Below are 22,583 nucleotides of genomic sequence, written 5' to 3' on the forward strand. Positions count from 1 at the left end.
GGTTTCTCCGCCGTTCTGCGGCACCCCAATGAAATCTCGGCCGAGGTCTCGCGATATTTGTCCGCTCTCCCTCCCCCCCCCTCTCCCCCCGCCCCCCCTCCCCGAGCACGATGCCGCGCAGGAATGTGAAAGGCTCCCGCCCGCCGCCATTTTCTTTCTTTCTTGGCAGGCAGCGAGTGGGGCAGGAAGCAGTGGCTGAGCGAGTATGGCGGACTATTCCACGGTGCCCCCTCCTGCTTCGGGCGCGCCCGGAGGAGGCGGCGGTGGAGGTGGAGGAGTGAACGATGCCTTTAAAGACGCGCTGCAGAGGGCTAGGCAGGTGTGTGTGTGTAACGTGGCTCTGCCGAATCAATGGGGCCCTCGGGTCCCGGGGCCTGGAGGCAGCTGCTGACCAGGCCGCGGCGCTTCAGCTGCGGGAGGAGGCGGCGGGTTGCACCCTGACGACGTGCGGCTCCGTGGGGAGCCGAGGAGGGGATCCCTCCTCCAGTGTGTGTCCGCAGGGTGTGAGGGAGGGGGAGATTTGCCCCTTCCCCACCCCCCTCTGCATACGCCGCGGCGAGCACCCGCGTCGGTCGCCCTTCGCGGCTGGGGAAAGGCTTTTGCAGTCAGACCCCGGCTTCCTCGTCTCCGCCATTGCTCGCTGGCAGACTGGGCGCCCGGAGTGCTTCGGCTCGGCCCGGAGTGATCCGCGCCATCCCGGGCGGCGGGGGTGCGGGGAGCTGCGCTGCGGGTTCCCTATTGCTGGGCCTGCAGGGAGGTAAAATCTCGGCTAGCGGCGCGGCGCCTTATCAGGATCTCGGTGCGGTGCTGCGCTGCTCGGGCGGCGGAGGGGCAGGAGGGAGGGCGGCTCCGCCGCACGGCCCCGTATTGTGTTCCCTGAGGCGCCCTCGGTGCCCGCTAACCTGTTCGGACCGGTTGGGCAGCGCTGCGGCCTGCGGGGAGAGGACTGCCTTTTCGGAAGTTCTTTATCCCGAAGTTTCATTGGCAGCTTTTACACCACGGGCGATGTTTTCGTTATTTCTCTGGTACATTTTTTGCCTCCCGTGGTAATAACGCGTCGCGGTTCTGGAATTATTTGAAGACCCGGTGTAATCCTGAGTCCTAAGGTTTGAAATAGTTTTAGCGGATAGGTCCTCGGTGAGCTAGTGCTGTGCTTCGTGAAAAATAGGGATCAAAGGAAAAGCCTCCTAGAAAAAAGTTTATGGTGTTTAAAGGGTAGGATTGGTTTGGGTTTTTTTTTGAGACAGTAAAGAAAATATAGGAGTCTTTGCTGTTGAACAGTGAGCACAAGTTTCCTTGAAAACATTTAAAAATAAGAATTTGTGCACTGAATTGTTTCTAGTAGCAGACTTCTCTTTATTTATTTCAGGTTATTTTAATATGCGTTGTCTAAACCGTTTACAATCATTTAGAAGATCGGGAATAATTAAGGTCTAACTATTTTTTTCTCACAACGTCTCCCTTTTGTTTAGATTGCAGCAAAAATTGGAGGAGATGCTGGCACCTCAATGAATTCAAACGACTACGGTTATGGAGGGCAAAAAAGACCTCTTGAGGATGGAGGTATGCACTCGCTACTGCTGCATTTATTTTTGTTGAGTATGGTCATGGTGCCAGAATGATTGCAGGTGTTTTTTTGTTTATTTTGTTTGTAGGGTTTTGTTTTTTCCATAGCACAGCTTAAAAACAGGTTGTTCCCTTAATAGATCATGACATGCTTTTCAGATTGAGTTTAGTGGGGAAATTTGTTGAACCATGGTGCTCTAACCTAAAGTGAATGTATACCTGATTTTTTAAGTATTTCAAATGTGGTTTAAATGCTGTAAGGAGGAAAATGTATGCTGGGGAGGGGAGTAGATAACTTCATGGTTGAGAAACGCTTACACAGGTATGTCATGTAAAGTCTTATTGTTGTGTAGGACTGATTACAGTTTGCAAATTACAATTAGAGTAGAAAGTGCTCACTTTGTAAATGTTATTGTTTCATAAATTTTATTATTGCACACTTTCAAATAAAAGTATTAATGCATTTCATGGTAAAAGCATAGGACTTTAAAAAAAGACAGGAAAGTAAATTTTCTACTTCGTATACACTTGTGCTTAGCCTATTATTTAGTCTGTAGCCTGTGTGAACCCTGATAAGGTCATACTTAGATCTTCTAACTTGTTGCAGCTTTTCGGATTTGCCTTAGCCTACAGTAAAGTTTTCTCCTGAAATGTGTATGTGTCATCTTCTGTCTCTTATGAAGCAGCCAGTTTGAACTTAACAGGGTTTAATCTGTTTAATATACACAAAAAATCCTGGATAAATTGTGGAAAGAAATCTCTGAGCTTGTTTGAAGTGTTCTCCTAGGTCTCAAAAAAGAGCAATGCCTTTTTTTCCTTCGAGAGGATTGAAACTCAGTCTACAGAATGTAACTAAGGCTTTATATCAGGCGTTCTTGTGTCCTGTAATAAAGTTTTTTTTTCTATTAACGGTGAGGTTTTTAATTTACAAAAATGAGCTAATGATGCTTCAGATGATATATGTAATGTATTCTTTTTATTTTATGTGTAGATGGCTCTTGGACAAGTCCGAGCAGTACAACACACTGGGAGGGAATGCCCTCTCCTTTTAAAGGCAGGAATTTTTATTTATTACCTGTGTTTAGTATGTAAACATGACATAAACTAGTGGATCTTTCTGGATTGACACAAATATTTCTTGGAATATGTGTCTGAGTTTTTGCTGCACATAAATTATGGTGGTTCATAAAACCTTTATTTTGGGGTGGGAAGGAAGCATCCGAAGTCTATAGTCTTATCTTTTCAGATATAGGTTAATTATGTCTTTTATTCCTTTACTGTACAGAAAGGATTTGGATGGCAGTGATGTAGTTGCTTTAAATCTGCTTTTTTTTGAAGTTTTATGCTATGAAATGCTTGATATTTGGATAGGAATTTCATATCAACATTCAGATTGAGATTGCATTGCCATGTGATATTGCTGTATTTTCAGATGTTTGATCTAGATTTGTGGTCATTGTCGGAATTTTTTTTCTTTAAATCATTGTTGATTTTTGTGTGAATTTTATTTTTTTCTTTTTTACAATAGAAGCATCATTAGCTTGAGCAGCCAACAGCTAAACTTTGTTCCTTGTCTTAGTTAAGTTTCAGTGACTGGGTATCTATGAGCAATCCACAGTGTGTTATGAAAACTGCCTTTCGTTAAACCACTGAATAGATAATATGGAAAACCCTAACATCTTTTCAGCTATACTAACCAAGTGCTGAGTGTTCGTGAGATTCTTTCTTTTATTCAGATGATCAACTCCCTGAAATTGGAGGAAAAAAAAAAGAAAGAAAAAAAAAAAGGGGGACTAAAATACACTGGAAAGTTACAGTTCACACTAAAAGGTGTAAATGCTTCTTGAATTTCCTGGCAAAAAAAATTTAAAAAATCTTAATTTTGCAGATCAACCAGATGCTAAGAAAGTTGCTCCTCAGAATGATTGTAAGTATTTTTTTTTAATTTTGTTACAAAAAAAAATAAATCCTAAATGAAACATAGCATTATCAGAACAAGAATTTGAAACAGTGTTCTGGTAGGTGATACATGCATAAGTGAGATCATAAGACTGACTCTCTCAGGATGAGTCTGCTTTGTAAAACTTGACAGTGTGGTTAGCAACAGCTTGAGTCTTTTTAGCTGTTTTCAGACCTCTTGATAACACTCTTTAGATAGTCAACTCGGACAAAATTTGATACAGTTTAGCTTTATTATCAAAGGGAAAGCCTAGCTGTATGTGTTTTAATTTAATTTTAATAATATTTGTTTATAGCTTTTGGAAATCAACTACCACCGATGCATCAACAACAAAGGTAAGAGTTACACTACATCTTTGGTAGACTTTTCCTTTTTTCCTGAAAGAAAGCATTTTCAATAAATTTTTCTGGAAAAGTGGTATCAATGCATAAAGCACCTACTCAGTAGTTGTGTGATCTGTTGAAATTTAGCTTCAGCAAGTCCCAGGCCAAACACTTAAAAATTTGTGTATTTTTAGCATACTTCCATGGATATGCAGATTAAATTTACAGTGCTATACTGGCCTTCTCTGTACCACACATGCTAATAGTAAATTGGATGAAGGAAAGCTTAAAATATTCATACTGTATTTTAACGTTTTAGGGTCACCTTTTTGTATCTTGTTAGTTTACTTAGTACTGTTTTTGCATAATGATTTTTTTAATTATTGGGAGGAAAACAAGTCTGGGCAATACTAGGGGCACTAACTAGCTCCCTTGGTTTTAAAGGGAGTAATGTATATATAAATATAATAACTCTTTGGTCTCTGAATGGCCGTTGGTTTTTGTTTGTTTTAACATTGTTTGTAGGTCTGTGATGACAGAGGAGTACAAAGTTCCAGATGGGATGGTTGGATTCAGTAAGTAGTATGGATGTGGTGGTGTAATATAGTGAGGGATGTTAATAGATGCTGTTTATACAAATAATCTTTTTGTTTTTTATTTCTTCAAGTAATTGGCAGAGGTGGAGAGCAGATCTCACGTATACAGCAAGAGTCTGGCTGTAAAATACAGATTGCACCTGGTAACTATTTGTGGGATTTGGGGTTTTTTTACCTCTGTTTATTTTGGTGGAGCTTTTTTGATAGAAAGTTCAGACACCATTGCTTCTAATTGCTTCAACTTTCATTTAAAGTGTATTGTAATATTTTGTGCCAATCTCAACTAGCACCATCTAAAGAAATACAGTGGTACACTGATTATTCCACTGTGAAATTGCAGTTGTTTGTATATGCTTAGTTTTATAATCTGATTTAACACTGCTCCTAAGTTGGTGTTATTTTATGACCACAGATAGTGGAGGCCTGCCTGAGAGATCATGTATGCTAACTGGAACACCAGAGTCTGTTCAGTAAGTAAAACAAATCCTGTATGTGCATATTTAACTGCAATATGCTTCATTTTTTCAGCTCTAAATACAGTATCTACATAGTATGTTAATATCACTGTTTTTTTCTACTATTTAAAAGGCAGTTTGGTGACAATTAAATGTATACACAAGAAAAAAGGCCTTGAACCTGCAGTTAGCTACATGTTTTCCTTTAGGAATGTACATGACATTCTCTTAAGTTGCAGCTAACAGGCTGCTTTTAATAATGTCATTGCTTTATGGAAATTTTCATTTTAATCATAGTTTATATTGCCCACATGTTAGAGGGAAGAGTTTTTTATTAATGTTAGTACAGTAATCATTATTTTACTCTGATGGCAACTAACTTACATGAGTGGAAAATATATACTTGTTTTTGTCTGCTGTTGGTATTGGTTTTAGGTAAAAATGTCCTTATGTCGCATTCTGAATCAATCAGCAGCTCTTATGGTACTTGATGTTAAAACTGGGTTTATTTTACAGTCTCAGATTCTTTGTCTTTCTATAAAATTTAACATAAGATAGATTTTCCTTAAGGTTGACTGTTTAAAGATTAAGAAAGATTACTTTCAAATAGGAGATTCTGATATACTGCTGAAATCAGGCAAAGGGAGTAAAAGCTTTTGATCTGATGATTTTTTTTTACGCACTAAAAAAGGTAAGTTGTAACAATTTGAAATCAGATTAACAGAGTTATTTTCTTTTCTGGTATTTTAAAGGGAAAGGTTTCCATTTTTTGTTCTGAGCTAGTTTGATCAGTGTAATGTTTAAGGAGGTAATTTTTACTTACATATGCTTGGTAAAGAACCATCTTAAGTATTTTGACATTTGATTTTTAGGTCTACCACATTGTCTTGAAATTACTTTATTAAATTGCTGCTACAGACTTGCTGAATTTACCTCTTATTTCTTAGTGACATTAATTATATTCTGCAGAAACATAATTTTAAAAATTCACCATTTCTGAGCAGGAACGTTGTGGGCAAGTGATACTTGTAGGAATAAGTGTATTTATAAGCTTGTGTATTCTTTCACAGATCAGCAAAAAGGTTACTTGATCAGATAGTTGAAAAGGGAAGACCTGCACCTGGCTTTCATCATGGTGATGGACCTGGAAATGCAGTCCAAGAAATAATGATTCCAGCAAGTAAAGCAGGTTTAGTTATTGGAAAAGGTGGAGAGACAATTAAACAGTTACAGGTATCTATACTTCTTTTAAATGTGATAATATCAAATCTGGATTTGCATGGGTATTGACCTCCCTTCTGTCAACTAGGAGCGGGCAGGTGTTAAAATGGTCATGATTCAAGATGGTCCACAGAACACTGGTGCAGACAAACCCCTTAGGATAACTGGAGACCCTTATAAAGTTCAAGTAAGGAGTCTTTCGGAATTCAGAGCATTTTAAAATCCATTCTGATGTTGCAGTAACTAAATAAAGTTTCATTCTTCTTTTAGCAAGCCAAGGAAATGGTGCTGGAGTTAATTCGTGATCAAGGTGGCTTTAGAGAGGTGCGCAACGAATATGGGTCCAGAATAGGAGGAAATGAAGGGATAGACGTAAGCATGGTTGAAAAACTTGTTCACTGTATTTTGAGTTGTTAACGTTAAAATGTTAAGATGGGTAATACTGAAAAACTGTTAAACAGATTCCAAAAGTGGTGGTGGCATGTAAGTATGACTTGATCATTGCTGAAATTACAACTTTAAATGCTGTGCAGCATTCACTTCACATTGCTTCACAGCTCTGTTTCAGCTTGCTGCAGTTTTCTTATCAAATAAGCAATTAAGTTTTACGGCTGAGTGTATACTGTCATTATAGAAATTGGAGTTTGGCCTTTACAGAAGAATATGTAAGTCCATCTGTTATTCAAGTCATGAGCTTTTAAATGTTCATCAGAGGTGAGGCTTCAAGTTTCCTTCTGAATCTGCATTTTCGGCCCATTGGAAATTCTGTTTTTTGATTGTGTCACTGGAAATACTGCCATGATGAGACTTTGCACTACATAGACTGTTTTTCCTTTTGATGCTTTTGTCCAGAATTTGCAAGGCTTTTGATTTCTTAATAAATATCCACAATTCAGAAAGCCTTAAGTGACACAGGACTGGCCCTAGTTCTGATAAGTGACCCTTTAATGTTGTGAATGTAGTAGGGATATTTCCATCATTGATATCTTCATGCTCTATTGGTGGTTTTTTTTCTCTTCAGGTTCCAATACCACGATTTGCTGTAGGTATTGTAATTGGAAGAAATGGAGAGATGATAAAAAAGATACAGAATGATGCTGGTGTTAGGATCCAGTTTAAGCCAGGTTGGTAGTATCTTTGTAAGTTTCTGTGAATTAAACAAAAATTTACTGGATTACATAAACTAGAATTGTTCATTTTTATTCCAGATGATGGAACAACTCCAGATAGAATAGCCCAAATCACAGGGCCTCCTGACAGATGTCAGCATGCTGCAGAAATTATTACAGATCTCCTTCGAAGTGTTCAGGTTGGGTAATATGTTGTTTACCATTTAAAATCTCCTGCCAGACTTTTCAAAAGACCTAAAATTTTAAAAGTCAGTGTGTAACTAAAGAAAATAATGTTGTAATTTCAATCTACTTCAGACTTCTGTCAGGAATATGAATGTTTGCTTTTACAGTTAAAATTTTGCAAGCATCAGAATGATGATATTGTAATTATTGTTTAAAAGATGACTTAAATGTTTATTTTAAAATGAGCCCCAGTGCTGCACTTACAGAAGGTAGACAAATTGCTTCTTTGTGCAAGCAAAACTTTTTGGTTTCTTCCATATCCTTTCCTTCTTCATTCTTCATATGCAGAGTTTTACAGAACAGCTTAAAATGTAATGTATGTCTTCTGAAAAAGCTAGTACTGTAACTATTGAAATTATCTGACCAGTAAATCAGTTTCTTAACAAACCATGTGATGTAACCAGTTGGCATTAATAATTTGTTTGCATTAATTCCTATAGAACGTGCTAATTTATTGTGCCTTATTTTTAGGCTGGTAACCCTGGTGGACCAGGGCCTGGTGGTCGAGGAAGGGGTAGAGGCCAAGGCAACTGGAACATGGGACCTCCTGGTGGATTACAGGAATTCAATTTTATTGTTCCCACTGGCAAAACTGGATTAATCATTGGCAAAGGCAATGTATCTTAAACTACATATAGATAGAGATACTAAAACTCAGCTTCTCTGGTTGTGCAAATAGCCATATTACAGAGATGTTTCAAGAGAAGGCTTTGCTTCTTGTTTCATGTACAGTAGAGCAACATCATACTGTGATAAATCATAATAGATATAGTATTTTCAGATTTTCCTCACCCAAACTTATACCCACTGTAGTTGAAAGTCAAGAACAAATTGATTTATCTAATCTATTCTTTTAAAACTACTTAGTTGTGTTGGTGCTGTTTGGTAGATTCTTAGATGATGTATCTTATGATTAACTTGCATTTGATAGGCTACTGTTACTGCATCTGTGAAGTTAGATTTCAAGGTTGTATTTGCTGATAACCGTGGGCATTGGTTGTTGCTCATGTATAATCTTACATCTTTACATGAATGGAAAAGACAGACATTGTAGCAATTATCTGCTGTTCTTTATGAGTAAATATTGTGGGGTTTAATTTGAAAAAATATTTTATTTTTACTAATGTATTGCATCCAAAGTGCAATACTACCCTGAAGAGGCACTTTTTCCAGTTAAAATGTTCTCATATGATTCTTAAAGAAGTGAAAAGACTCCTTCAGCTTCTGTGCATTTGACTTCCCTGATTTAAGTGTTGGTATTTTTGCGTAAATGCATGCCATAAAAACTGTATCTTGCATTGTAGGTGGTGAAACTATTAAAAGCATAAGCCAGCAGTCTGGTGCTAGAATAGAACTTCAAAGAAATCCTCCACCTAATGCAGATCCAAATATGAAGATGTTTACTATCCGTGGAACACCCCAGCAAATAGATTATGCACGACAACTTATAGAAGAAAAGATTGGAGTGAGTGTGCAGCTATATTTTTACTTACCATTGTAACTAAACAAAATAGAAAGTGGGTCTCTGTCTTCTGTTTCACTTCCAAATTACTTAATCAGATAATAATACTAATTGATAAAAAGGGTGTAGGGTAATACAAACATAACTTCAGATGGAAATGGTTCTTTCTTCAATGTAAATGAGATGCAATGACTTCAAAGATACCTTTGATAATGTTAAAGCTACTAAAGTGTGTGTTTAGTTTTTTGGTCTTGGTATATTTTGGTGGAGTTCTAATCCAAATTTAACACTTTTTAAATTCCCCAGACTTTTGTGAATGCACATAATCAAATTTACTACCTGTTTTTTGTACCTCATGCTACAAACAGATTTCATTAGCAAGATCAGCCAGACTTAGATGTATCAACTTATTTTGAAGCACTGATAGTCTGAGGGTTTTTTAATACAGCTTGTGGAAAAATCTGTTTATTTGTGAAATTTTTTATTTTAGAATAAATAAATGCAGCTTCCTAGTTGCTATTACTGCCACACCTGCTTTTCACTTTTCTTTACTAACCATAAGCCTAATTAATCTTCAAAAGACTACTTTCTCCATGTTTTAATATAAAATATTTAATTGCTTTTAAATAATATTCTTAAAGTATTTAGATATATACCTCTAATGGTTTGAACACTGGAGAACTTCAAAGGTTTATTTCCTTGTCTCTGCTATTCTTGTTACAGGGTCCAGTAAATCCATTGGGTCCACCTGTTCCCCATGGACCCCATGGTGTAGTTCCTGGCCCACATGGACCTCCTGGACCACCAGGTCCTGGTGCTCCCATGGGACCTTATAACCCAGCTCCTTACAATCCAGGGCCTCCTGGCCCTGCACCTCAGTAAGTACTGGCACAGCTGGCTTCCAGTTTGTAAGGTGACCCTGGGTTTGGCTTTCACTGCAATTCATTATCAATTGGTCTTTTACAGTGGTCCTCCAGCTCCGTATGCTCCACAAGGATGGGGAAATGCTTATCCACACTGGCAGCCACCAAATCCACCAGATCCAGGTATGAAGTGTCACAGTTGTACTGTAGTGTGGATGTTATTTGAGTACATCCATTTTGTCCTTTCAGGTATATATGTTCCACAGTTCATTTGTGTCATGCTGGTAAATGGGAAAAAGCTCCTCTTCTTCATGCTTTTCTTTACTGTCAGTTTTATGTATGGCTTAGACTTCCTACATGTTGGTTGTTAGATGTTGAAAATTACTTGCTACAGTTGGAATGTGCTTGTTTACTAAATGTTGCTGATTTATGGTACTTTTTGCAAGACTCTAGGTTAACCAATTTTATGCAAATAAGTTAATTTTTCCTGCAATGGATGTCTTTACATGAAGTTCTCTAATGAAGGTGTTTTCTTTCCCTAATTGTGAATGACACTGTATTCTGTGTTAAACAATGCCCTTTACAATCCCATTGATCCTGACTTCTATATTGTGTATATTTCTAGCTTTTGTTTACCTATATGAGGATTGCTTCTCAGAGTATTTTGCTCAGTCCTTTATCAGTTGTTATACTGCTGGTAATACAGTAAAACTAAGTAGGAATTCGTATTTTGAACTTATAATAGTTTTGTATTTTGTTTTAGAGCCCACCTTTGTAGAATCTGTTTCTTCTGTTTTTATTTGTCTTTGTCAAAACCAGGAGTTTTTACTTAATTACAACTTCCCAAAGTTTTAGTATCCTGTTTTGCTTAAGTTACATCCTTTGCTTGGACTAGAACGTATGGGTAAATGGAACTGCAGTCACAAAGGTATGGTAAGGCTAGATGCTTGAGTCACTTGTACCTCCTTGTTTGAGGCAGAGCTTCTTCAGAACTTCAGCTAGAAGATCTCAATTCTATTTTTGTTAAAAATGGAATAAATATTCTCTGGTAGCAAGTAGTCCTGACGCAAGCTCCACTAGTGAAAAAGGGGAGGCTGTGGAGGATGTTAGAATCTATGGAGCATTTCATTCATGTTCAAATCTTTTTTATATATCCTTTCTGGGCAAGTAACCATCTCTAGTTTCATTTTCCTAACTTGTAGAAAAGCTATATTTGTGTGCATTGACTAGTATTTAAAAAAATGCCTATTGTAGTTATTTAAAAGTAGGATGATACACAGAGGCTTGATTTGTATTCTTGGCATACTGAAAGTGTCATTTAATCAAAAACCACTGCTTAAATGTTAGTCTTTTTGCTACCACATTTTCATCTTCTATAAAGGAATTTATACATTTATAAAGGAACTGTAAGAGAAATGGCAAGTACCCTGATATCATCTTGATGATGATTTTATTAACCAATTTTTTTGCAAAATACTCTTCTTAGAAATGAAGTTTTCCTGTGTGCAGTTGGTGTTTCTTTCAAATAGCATTTGTTTGGATGAGTTTTGTACATTTGTCCACGTAGTTGTTCATTTCAGTGTAACAAATGGGTTATTTTAGTATTTTTTTCAGAGGTGCTTTCTCCAGAACCATGCTTGCCTCTTGTCACACGTGAAGGTGGAGCTAGTTACTACAGTCAGATTTCTTTGGAACTTTAATGAAACCTGCTCTGTGTTCTTCTAGAGAAGTAGCTACTAAGGGGAAGGAGGGGGGGAACCAAGCAGTGGCTTATTTGATATTTGCAGGTAACCTTAGAATAAAATACATATTAGTTTAAATCCACTGTTGTTGATGGAAGCAGTGTAATTTAAAAAGGAAACAGCATCTTAACATTGTTTTCTGTGTGCTGATACACTTTGTGCCTTTTACATGGTTATATCTGAGTGAATGCTAAATGAATACTGCAAGAAATGTGTTGTGGGTTTCTTCTCTCTGAATACCATTTTCAAGGGACTTCTTGCTTTTCCATTAGGTGCTCCCTTACCTATTTTGTGTTGGTGGGGAAAATGCACTTTCATTCCTATTTATAGTTACCTAAAGTATCAGTTGTGTCAATATCTTTGTGCTCAGTTCTTTCCTCAGTTGGCATTTATTTGCAGATGTTTTTAAGGTTGCAAATAATGTTAAAAAATACTGGTTGTGGTTCTCTAATAGTAAATTTTCAGGTTTTGTGGATAACCAGTCTAGTTATAATCAATCTCTGTGATTCAGCAAGAATAAGCCATTCCTGAAGGCAATATATGAAAAACAGAGAAACAAGGCTCTAGGAAGCAGCATTGTTGCCCTACCTAGATATAGTTAAAAATAAGGGAAGCATGGAGAGATAGCTGCAGAAGATGCAAGTATTGCTATTGTTGTACCAAAAAGCTGTAAGTAAACAGTGATGCTTTATAGCCATATATGGGGATACAGGTTACTATGTGTTTCTGTATTTTACTGTTACTCTAAAGTTAACTGACAGCATTGCAAATACCTAGTAAGATACATATTCTTCTTCAGAAATACTTATTAGGCATGCCTCCTTTATCAGTGTCTATAGTGAGGCTATAACAAAAGTAAAAACCACTGAAATTCATGCTAAATTATTAATTGTTGTTGCCATTTAGTAACACGACTGTTTAAATTTAAAACCTGTTTCTGTTTATCAGTTTTTTAAAAATTTAAATGGCACTGTAAGGTTTTTTTGAGTGACTTTTATCTCTTCAGTCCTGTGAAAGTGTACTTCATACAATACATTTGTCTGAAACCTGATCAAAAGCTTATGCTAGAAAGAACAGGTACTTCCAGGATATAAATGGTTATTTTGTTTAGGTGGATTTTTCCTTAGAGGAAAATCTGAATGATTAGGACAGAGTTAGTTGAGGACAGTATTCTGTTCATACTACTTTTACAAATGTTTATGGTTTGTTTTTATAGGTAAGCCAGGAACAGATCCCAATTCAGCAGCGTGGGCAGCTTATTATGCTCACTACTATCAGCAACAAGCACAGCCACCACCTGCAGCCCCTCCTGGTGGACCAGCTACAACCCAAACTAATGGACAAGGTAGCTGTTTAGTAAAATGGATACGTTTGTCATTGCTGGGAGTGTAGATACCCCATTATTTTTTATTGTTGTCTTGATATATTTGGTGTATTTATTGTAAAGTAACTGGTTGTCTTGCAAAACTCTTGTGTACAGCCATTGATACTGCTGTCCTTAATTTCAGCAGTAATAAGGGTCACGTGTTTACCTTGTAATACACTCCCAAAGACAATTTTGCTGCAATTTGCACTGAGTATTACATTTACATAGTGTGGTCAGTCATAAATAAAAACTGAATGAGCCACACTGTTAATTGCCTGTTGCATAAATGGCTGCATCACTTCCAGTGGTTTTATGAAAATGACAGTTGTATTTAGTTGTATTAATATAATTGTGCCTGCATGAGACTTACCACTTTAATTTTGGGAAGTATTTTGTACTGTGAGTAGCGTGCATTTCCTGATTTTTGAAGCACACTGAACACTTAAAATTATTTGTTTGTTTATGTAGTTTTCTACTAACTGTTTCTGTTTATAGTAGCTTGTACCACATAGGTCTATAGTGTCAGATTTGAGTTGTGGCTTTTTGGATTGTTACTGAGAAAATCAGTTCATTATTTGAAAATTGTTTTATGTATGGAATAAAATCCAGTAGTTTTATTTTGACTGTTTCTAATGTAATTCAGGAGATCAGCCAAATCCGGCACCAGCAGGGCAGGTTGATTATACCAAGGCCTGGGAGGAGTACTACAAAAAAATGGGTATGTGTGCATGGTTTATTGTTGTTTCTGCATATTATGATGTTTTAGAATACTTCATATCTTGTTAGATGAGACTTTTTTTTTCCTATAACCAAAGAAATGTATAGTTGACGTGTCTCCTGAACCAAATACATTTAGAGGCTCAGAAACCTGCAGGAAAACAGGCTTAAAAACTTGTACTGTGTTTAAGACACTTACTTGTACTTGTAGTAATTAGCTTTGCAAAAACTCTTCTTATCTAATGAGATGTCTATAGTTGATCACTGGGAAACAATGCCTTTTAAATACTTCAGTATGAATATTTTTAGAATATATCATGAGTTTTGGGGTTCAGCTTTCATATCCTTTATGAAGCTCTTGGTTTTGTTGTTTGGTAGTTGTTTCCTGGTGCTCTTAAGATTACAGAGATTTTTTTTCTCTTATAGCTTGCTTTCTGTGTTCCAGGTCACTAAAGCATCATAACTAGCTTTCTTTTATGTTATGCTAGGTTTGTACACTGAGGACTAAGAGGCTTATGAATACAAGTGCTGTTTGATGAGGCATACAGTAGCATCTAGTTTGGATTTTTTGCTGGGGTGGGAGGGAAGGTTTGGGGTTTTTTTCCCCTCTTCCAATTGCATCCATTTTTCTCATGGAATATTAAAGAAGCATTTGGAGTTAAGATGAAATAGCATGCTTGATTCCAGCCTTCCTCCAGGTGGATCCCAAATGATTTGCCAAGACTCAGCTACCTTTACTTTTGGGTTGGTTTTTTTTATTTTTTGGAGCAGCATAATTGAAATTATTTACTTCAAGAATTGTGCATCAGACTAAGAAAATTGCAACAGAACTCTCAAACACATGATTTTTAAGATACGATGGACCTTTCTGGTTTTCCTCTTGTTTCATTTAACTACTAGTTTACTGTATCTGACAGTTCAGCTCCCATTCTTCTGTGCAAAACTTGATTCTTTTCAACTGCATTCGTCAGAAAAATCTATGATTGGCATGGGCTCTGCCATCTGTCTAATTTGCTGGCTCTGGAAAGCAAAGCCTGAGTTCCACCACTCTTGTACTTGTTTTAATTAAATAATAGGTAGTTACAAGGTGTTGGGATAGAGTTTCTAGGAGCAAGTCCAAAAAGGACTGTGAACCAAAAAAAGATCCACCCTGGAAGATGTAGAGTTGCTCTTAAAATGCATAATTAAAAAAAAGAAATCACAAGACAACAATTGAGAGGGAAAACAGAAGGACAGTTGAGATACCCATTGCTTTTCCTAGTTGAAATTGAGGTCTTTGCCTGAACATGAACTCCTTATGTCTGGACATCTATAACTTGACTGTAAATCACAGGAACGTTTTGCTGCTTCTGCATGTTGAAAATCTTGATATGGGAGATCCTCTTAGACAAGAGGAAGAGCAGACCAAGTGAGGTTGAAGGGCAGAGAATTCACTAGACAGCTAATATAATGCTAACGGGCCATGTTTACCCCACCTCCTTAGGAGCAATATAAAAAAATCAGTAGAGGAACTGAGAGGCAGCCAGGCTGTACATTGGGAAGTTCAGGTCCTGTCCAGGTTTCAAATACAGCTGATACTGTTTGTTCTTCCTACAGTATTGTAATGCTTTTGTCCCAGTCAGTGTGTGCAAAAGGGGGAAGGTAGGAATCTTTCAGATTTTTTTACAGCACAAACAGCTGTGCTGGAGAACTGAACATAAACTTGGGGCTTGCTGAGCCAAATTAGTTTAATTTTTGCTGCTGCGGAAACTGCTTTGATAATCCATGTGGCAAGCCTATGAGGGTGACAGTACTTTTCTGGGAAAACGGTTACTTTACTGTGTAACCTAAAAACTGTTGGAGAGGTTTTATCTGTACTGTAAGTGGAAAAACTGTGTAAGTTGTGTAGGGGGTGGCAAAATGGAGGAACTGCATTTTGAAGATGTTCAGGGTAGTGCTTTTCCAAATTCTCACATCTGCTGCTCAGTGGTTTTGAGAAGATTTGGAGAGTGCACATATTATAAGAAGAGTGTGGATAGCCAGTATTTTTATGTGGATTTTCTGTGTAAAATTATTTTTAAATCAACCAAAGAAAATCAACCTTCTGTCTGGTACACTGGACAAAACTGTTCATTAGAATCCTTGATACTCGTGTTCACCAGAAAGTTTACTTGGTGATCTTTTATCTAAATAAAAGGTCACGTGGTTTCAGGTAAGATTAAAAACTTTTTTGGAAAATTTGTGGAAGCTGCCTTTTTTGTTTGTTTGTTTGTTTGTTTTTTGGTTTTTGTTAGCTGAACAGAAGATTAGATACATGTGGAATTTTTCAAGGTGGAGGTTTGCATTTTGCTTGGATTTATTTGATGTAGTGTGATTGTATGTGGTAGATTTTTTATTTCTAGAGTCCTAGAAAAGAGTGTAGTACCCTAATTCTGACTGTAAATCTTAGATTTGAAAAAATAAACTTTTAAGCATATAGATGACAAAAAAATAGCATGTCACAGTAGGCAATAGTTATGTCTTGGAAGTTCAAGAAACCTAAAGTGAAGTGCTCTCTATAAACCCCTCCTGTCTGGATGCATGCAAGTGTAAGGACAGATGGTTGGATAGAGCATGGAGAGTGTTGTTCTGCTTATAGTCATGTACATTCTGAAGTGGTAACTGGAAAAGCACCTTTTAGATAAAATAGTGACAAAATCAGTGATTTCAAGTGTGTGTTTTTGATGTTTCTGAAATAAGGGGAAAAGGTAATAAAATGACTGTGATGAACCCTTCTTGGAATAAAGGGCCTAAAAGTTGACTTTTTGTTTCTTCCGTACACTAAAGGGTCCATGTGGATTAGTCTTAGATTTTTAGAGTTTTTAAGCTGCAAGTGGATTTTGTTGGAAGTCCTGGTAGTTCTTAGCTGCACAATGAGAGAGCATGTGTGTGTACATGCATGTGTGCACATGCTGTTTGTTATTTCTAGAGGACTGGAATTTAAGCAAAGGTTGGAAAGAGAATTTTCAGGCCTATATGCTGTGGTGGAGTAAATGTTTACAAAAAATTAATGTTCTTTTTGAAAAATGTTATCTGCAATGACCTGGCAGTTAGTTGCATTAAGTAGACCAGAATAAGGAGTTATGAATGAATTGGCATCTGGTGTATTCATTAATGCAGTCTGTACAACAAGAGAAAGTTGGTCCAGGCAGATTATAAAAATTATTCTTGCCTGTTGACTTGTATTTTTAATTTAAATATAACTGGTTGTTTAGGTCAGCAGGCTTTAAAGGCTTTTGCTCTGGAATGTTATTCAAGAGCTGGAAAAAAGTGTCCCTATACTTCCCCAATTTTGCTTTACATGGGAATCATTATATTAAAATAATAGGATGAGTGGTTAAGTTAAAAAAAAAAAAAACAAAAAACAAAAAACCACCAAACAAAAAACCCCCACAAGATTATTCAAAACCTGAGGAAGAAGATAGGCAGTTTATTTTTGAATTATTTTTTTTTCCATATATACAGAGCTATACAATTTTAATTACTTGTAGGTCAAGCAGTTCCTGCCCCTGCTGGGGCTCCTCCGGGTGGTCAGCCAGATTACAGTGCAGCGTGGGCTGAGTACTACAGGCAGCAGGCAGCATATTACGCCCAGACAAGTCCACAGGGAATGCCACAGCATCCTCCAGCACCGCAGGTATGAAATTTTAATGGGGTTTTTTGGCTGGCTTCTGTTTCAGTGGTTATAGATACCTTTTTGCATGTCTCCTGCTTTGTTACCTTTGGAGTATGCATCTTTTTTTCTAGCAAAATAACTCTCCGAATAATAAATAGACGACTTTGTTTACCTGACAACTTGAGTTCTGTATCTATCCATATGTTCGGTAATTATGGTTTTTTGTTTTTTTGTTGTTGTTGTTTTTGTTGGTTTTTTTTTTAAAGAAAAACTTTCTCCTCCCAGGGTTTTGAAAACCATGCAAGAAGCCACCACCATTTACATTAACCAATTTTTCTTTCTTAAAGGCTTCACTCCTGAGTTAGCTCAATTTAAAGGATTTTCTTTAACTTTTTGTGTATCTCTTATGTATCTCTTCTGCACAGGGCCAATAATAAGAAGTGGACAATACAGTATTTGCTTCATTGTGTGGGGGAAAAAACCTTTGTTAAATGTATGGATGCAGACGCCTTGATGAAGATCTTAATTTTGTTTGGTTAAAAAAAAATAGTGTTTTTGAAAATGTACAAAATATCTATCACTACTGATAGGAGGTAATATTTCTGTGTAGAAATGAAAAATGGTTTGTTTTTAGTATTAGTGTAGATGTACACATTCCAGCAAATGTATTTGCAATTATGTGGTCAATGCTTTGTGATATAAATGTACTTTTTCAATGTATACTTTATCACTTTTAAAATGCCTGTTTTGTGCTTTACAATAAATAATATGAAACCTCCTGTGTCGGTAAGTTGGATATGTGGGCATATAAAGAATTATAGGATTGATATGCAACGCTGAATCAAGGTACCTGTACACAAATGAGATTTTTTTCCCCCATGAAACCTTGTTGAGTTAAAAACTTGCCGTTAGCATGTTTTTCCCCTCTTGCAGAATAGTTGTAGATGGAGGATCTCTTTCATTCATTGTATTTTGCTGCCTAGCACCAGTAATCTTGATACTTTAATTTTCTTCCTATTTGATTAAAACTGCATGTGTTTAAGAAGGTGATCTTTTGGCATACTTCCATTGCATTAACAGTGACATTTCCTTTTATACATGACCACTGTTTCAGACCTGTGCAGCTGCTATAACAGATAATTTTGTTCTTAATGGAATACTTCAGAGCTGTTCCTGCATAACTATGTTATGGATTTTTCAGACTAGTTATAAAATCTTATTTTAAGTGTGTTGTTCTTAAGCCTTCAGTTTAAAGTAGTCCACTTCAAAATGTAGTGTAGAAAAGTCAATGTGGTATGCATAGTAGTTATAAAACAAATGCATCTGTCCTTAAAGCTGTTTTGTTTGAGTGGTGAGGAGTGGTTGAGAACTTCCTGCAGAGCAGATAACTCCTGGTTTTGTAAATAGTCAAGTATTTGAATCAATTGATTATTTTTTTATATATACTTGAAACTTCTTATTGATCTAATGCTCATACTAAAAATCTGATTCTCTTGAAATCCTGTGTTTGCTCTTTGCATATTTATTGGCTCTTTGCATATATTAGACTACATGCAATACAGTCTGTCTTGCCATTGTCTGTTGAAGTGCAGGTTTGATCCAGCCAGTATAGAACTAGCTCTGTAGGGGTGAGGAGGACTGTGCTGTGTATCATCCTTGATTGTTCCTTCAAGGAGCATTGCACTGTAAGTACATCAGAATGACAAATTGATGAACTGCAACAGTATCTTTTTGTCAATGTTCCACATAATGAAAATGCCATACTTGTGTGACTATTATGTTGGAATACAGTGCTGGTTTCTTAGGAAATCTTAATTGCTTCTTAATTCAGAAACATAGGTTTGCATATCTATACATATACACATAATATGAGCTTTGTGGGTAAGTATTCCTGAAACGTTTAGCAATAGTTAAAGAAAATCATGTTTCTGTTTCTGAGTAATAGTTTTTTTCATTAGTGCTCCTGAGACAGCTGTATCACTCAGTTTTTTAAGTATGCATGTCATAACATTGAAGTTTTTGGAACCACTTGCTAGACAGAAGTTGACTTTGTCTTCAGATAGTTTGCAGATCTGTAGTGATGTAGGTATGTTTTGAATAATTCTGTAACTGTTACTTGCTTTATCTTTTGGATCACCATATTGTTGCTTTGAGAATAAATTTTTTTAGGGTGGCTGCACAGAGAAGTAAAAGTTAAGGCTTTGAAATTTAAGTAGATTATTCAGGTAATCAGCAATGTATGTACTGTGCTGTAGAAATAGAAGGAATTATTTTTATCCCTTTTCAATTTAGGAATTATTTTAGTAGCTTGAAAAAAGGCTAGGACAGAATTTGCTATCTTAGTGTAGGGTATGAAGTTTAATAGTTCATATATTTTGCATGGTATTTTGTAGCTAACCTTATAGAATGGTGCATATATACTAAACTGAGAAAAATTAAATTCACTGGATTCTTTTATCATTCACAAAATGGAGGCTGTTGATTTTGATTCATTTAAGGTATAAAATCTTTATTAATTGCAAACAGTGCAATTATTTATACTTCACAGTGCCTTCCCAGACCTTCCACCTTAGGTTCTGCTGCAAAAAAGCAACAGGTAAGCACAACCTAAGGAAGTATATAAATCAATATATTTCAGTACATTAATGTTGTCCCTGTGAGATCTTTGTGGTTGTGTATTGAAAAGCAATCTGCTGCCTCCCCAAATGCATTGTTACTCACGGTTCCATTTCAGTGGAAAGTCTTTTAAACAACTGTTTATATTTCTAGGTAAATATGTTGGGGATTTTTTGGGGTTTTTTAATTTGTTCTGGGTTTCACTGTTTTGGTTGCTTTTTTTAGAAAAGATGAGTAGATTGCAGTAATTCAACTTAATCAGAATAAGTAATTTTTGTTCGTTTTTCCTCAAATAGTTAATTGTTGCAATTAAAGAATCAAAACCATTAAAATATGCAGGAATTACTTTGGTTAGAAAGGTCAACAGCCTTCACAAATGTTTTTTTATAATAGGGCACTGTTCCTACTTAAACCCTTAAAACCTAAATATTGAAAATATGACTTGTTGTTATCACTGAACTTGATAACTTGTCTTACAGTTACAGTGTGTTAGTGGAATTGTTAGATAACTTAGTTTGTTTATTCATACTTGACATGGTAGGAAAACATTCTGCAGTTTCAGAGATGAGTATGTTTTAACTGAAAAAGCATGTGCACAGATTAAATGTTAACAGTACAGCAAGTAATATTTTATATAGCAGTCAGTGTATCCTATTTCTTGATACTTAAACTGAATTGCTGTATATTTTGATAGTTTAAAATGTTTGTATGTCTTACAGGTGGTCTGGTATAGATTTTTGTTTCTGGTTTTTGTTTTAGCTTAAAGTAAAGCAGCATCTGTTTGGGGTTTTTTTGTTGATTACTCTGTTTCTAAAATGTGCTGCTCCTCTTTCAAGAAAAAGTCCTGTTTATCTGTACATCAAAGAAAAATATTCAAAAATACTGCCTTCATTTTCACACACAGTGCTGAAGATGCTGCAAGCACCAAATCATAGCTCATAGAATCAGGTCCTGAGATAGTTACTACCAGTAAGGAGGAATCCTTTGAGTGTATGCCATTGGTGAGCCGATGAGCATGGACCGTAGAAGGGCTCCATGTAGAAGGTAAAATTGGCAAAAACATAACAGATTTGAAATGTATCCCATACATAATGGTGTAGGGTATGATTTTTGTTTTGATCACTTTTCATTCTTTGAAGTATTAATATTGTTTGACCATAAATGTTCCATAATCTGTTAAGTTTTTTAAACTGTGATTTAATGATATAAACCATCTACTTTAACTTATATTCTCCTAAACAGCCAAGGTTAGATATATTGAATTTTTTAACTAAATTAATAGTTGTGCTTCAGTTTCTCAAGCTACTTAATATTTCAGCTGTAGTTTAATATGTAACTTCATTTTTGATGTGAGAAAGGTTAGATGTGTGTACCATTTGAATTTTGATACTGTGAATTTAGTGTTGGGGTGAGTTATTTGTTCACTACCTTTTACATAATACTTTTTTCCTCAACTGTTGTTGCTAAAATATCATAACAGTCTTTGAATTATAAGTTCAGCCAGTGGAAGGAGGTAGAGAAGACAAAGCCAGTTTATTGGAATGTTGCTAGTGTGTGGAAGATGAGATGTTCTTGTATGTAGCATCTGAGGTGTACTTCCAGCTTTCTCACTGCTGGGCTTATTAGGCATGGTGTTTTGTGCTAAGAAGGATAGTGTTTCTTCTTCAACTCTGTCCCCAAACTCATAGTTCTAAAGAGAATAGAAAATAGATTATTGGAACTATCCTGATCCTAAAAGGTAACTGGACTTCCTTAGAAATTTAATGAACTTGTCCAAACTTGTCATTACATGTTTCCTGCTCTTCTCTCTCCCTGCTTCGTCAGTCCCACCATTTAAGTACAATGTGAATGAGTACAAAAAGTTTAAAAAGCATAATATTCAAAGTAGGAAAAGCATTTTCATATCACTTTCTGCAGCCTGTATTTTAATAGGATATGAAATAAAATGTCAGGTGGATAATCTTCAGATCAGTGTGATCATAAATCATCTGTTTTAAGTCGTCCAGGCAGACAGAAACATTATTCACTTGCACAGCCTGTCTTGAAATACTTCCATCTTTTTACTAGTGGTATTTCATAGGATGATAGAAACTATTTCTCCCCTGTTGTTCTCCAGAGTAATTTTCTAGAGTTTTTCATTGCATGCTAAAAGCTTTTTATTTTGCATTTTTCTGAAAGTGGGGGGAGGAAGGGAGGACTGGGCTTTTCAGAAAGCATACAGTTGACAGGATTCCCTCTTCCCTAGTAATAGCTTATAAAACTCTTATGTATGCACAATATTTCTCTTGCGTGCATGTGAAATGCCTTTTCGTCCTGAGAAAAGTGTTCTCTGCAGAAACTACCCGTGTGTAAAAAGAAGATTGGCTTTAAAAGGCAACTGTGATGGGAACAGTGTCTTAGGGAGATGCAGCTTGGACTTGAGGTAAATTGAATGCTTTACAAAAATGTGGTTTTGAGCTTGCATTGACATTGTATGTAATCTGGGTACACGTTAACTGTATAATGTTTTTGTATGGTTTTTCTCAATAAATGTAAACTGATGGTTAATAATAGCAATGTTTTTGTCTTTTTTATGCTCCTATCCCTGCCTTTGCTAGTTTGAAATAACAGTTTCACAGGAAAGATGCTGCATCAACTAATACTTGTGTGAATGAACATCACCGACGTGAAGTGAAGTAAAATGTATTTAAATGGCTATTAGGATAAA

General features: G+C 36.4%; 1 protein-coding gene across 12 annotated transcripts in view; it reads left to right on the forward strand.

The window, feature by feature from the left end:
• Positions 1-96: 96 nt before the first annotated feature.
• The window catches only part of FUBP1 (far upstream element binding protein 1), a 32,862-nt gene continuing 10,375 nt past the window's right edge, over positions 97-22,583 (forward strand). The window contains exons 1-23 of one of the 12 annotated variants that reach the window (XR_003987788.1): positions 97-319; positions 1,473-1,563; positions 2,558-2,620; positions 3,455-3,493; positions 3,822-3,861; positions 4,375-4,424; positions 4,517-4,588; positions 4,858-4,915; positions 5,971-6,133; positions 6,210-6,308; positions 6,392-6,493; positions 7,143-7,245; positions 7,330-7,430; positions 7,948-8,089; positions 8,781-8,941; positions 9,662-9,816; positions 9,905-9,984; positions 12,760-12,888; positions 13,553-13,627; positions 17,136-17,281; positions 19,809-19,856; positions 20,781-20,920; positions 22,212-22,417. Coding sequence is in view for 11 of the 12 variants with exons in the window: in XM_030454904.1 (XP_030310764.1) it covers positions 206-319; positions 1,473-1,563; positions 2,558-2,620; positions 3,455-3,493; positions 3,822-3,861; positions 4,375-4,424; positions 4,517-4,588; positions 4,858-4,915; positions 5,971-6,133; positions 6,210-6,308; positions 6,392-6,493; positions 7,143-7,245; positions 7,330-7,430; positions 7,948-8,089; positions 8,781-8,941; positions 9,662-9,816; positions 9,905-9,984; positions 12,760-12,888; positions 13,553-13,627; positions 17,136-17,281; positions 19,809-19,856; positions 22,212-22,259 (2,079 nt within the window). In the remaining variant the exon portion in view is untranslated. Of the gene's footprint in view, positions 320-1,472; positions 1,564-2,557; positions 2,621-3,454; positions 3,494-3,821; positions 3,862-4,374; positions 4,425-4,516; positions 4,589-4,857; positions 4,916-5,970; positions 6,134-6,209; positions 6,309-6,391; positions 6,494-7,142; positions 7,246-7,329; positions 7,431-7,947; positions 8,090-8,780; positions 8,942-9,661; positions 9,817-9,904; positions 9,985-12,759; positions 12,889-13,552; positions 13,628-17,135; positions 17,282-17,685; positions 18,040-19,808; positions 19,857-20,780; positions 22,420-22,583 lie in introns of those variants that run through there. The other 11 variants (XM_030454906.1, XM_030454904.1, XM_030454907.1 and 8 more) reach the window with 11 other exon arrangements.

This window comes from Calypte anna, chromosome 8 (genome assembly GCF_003957555.1).
Source record: "Calypte anna isolate BGI_N300 chromosome 8, bCalAnn1_v1.p, whole genome shotgun sequence".
NCBI classification, from domain to species: Eukaryota; Metazoa; Chordata; class Aves; order Apodiformes; family Trochilidae; genus Calypte; species Calypte anna.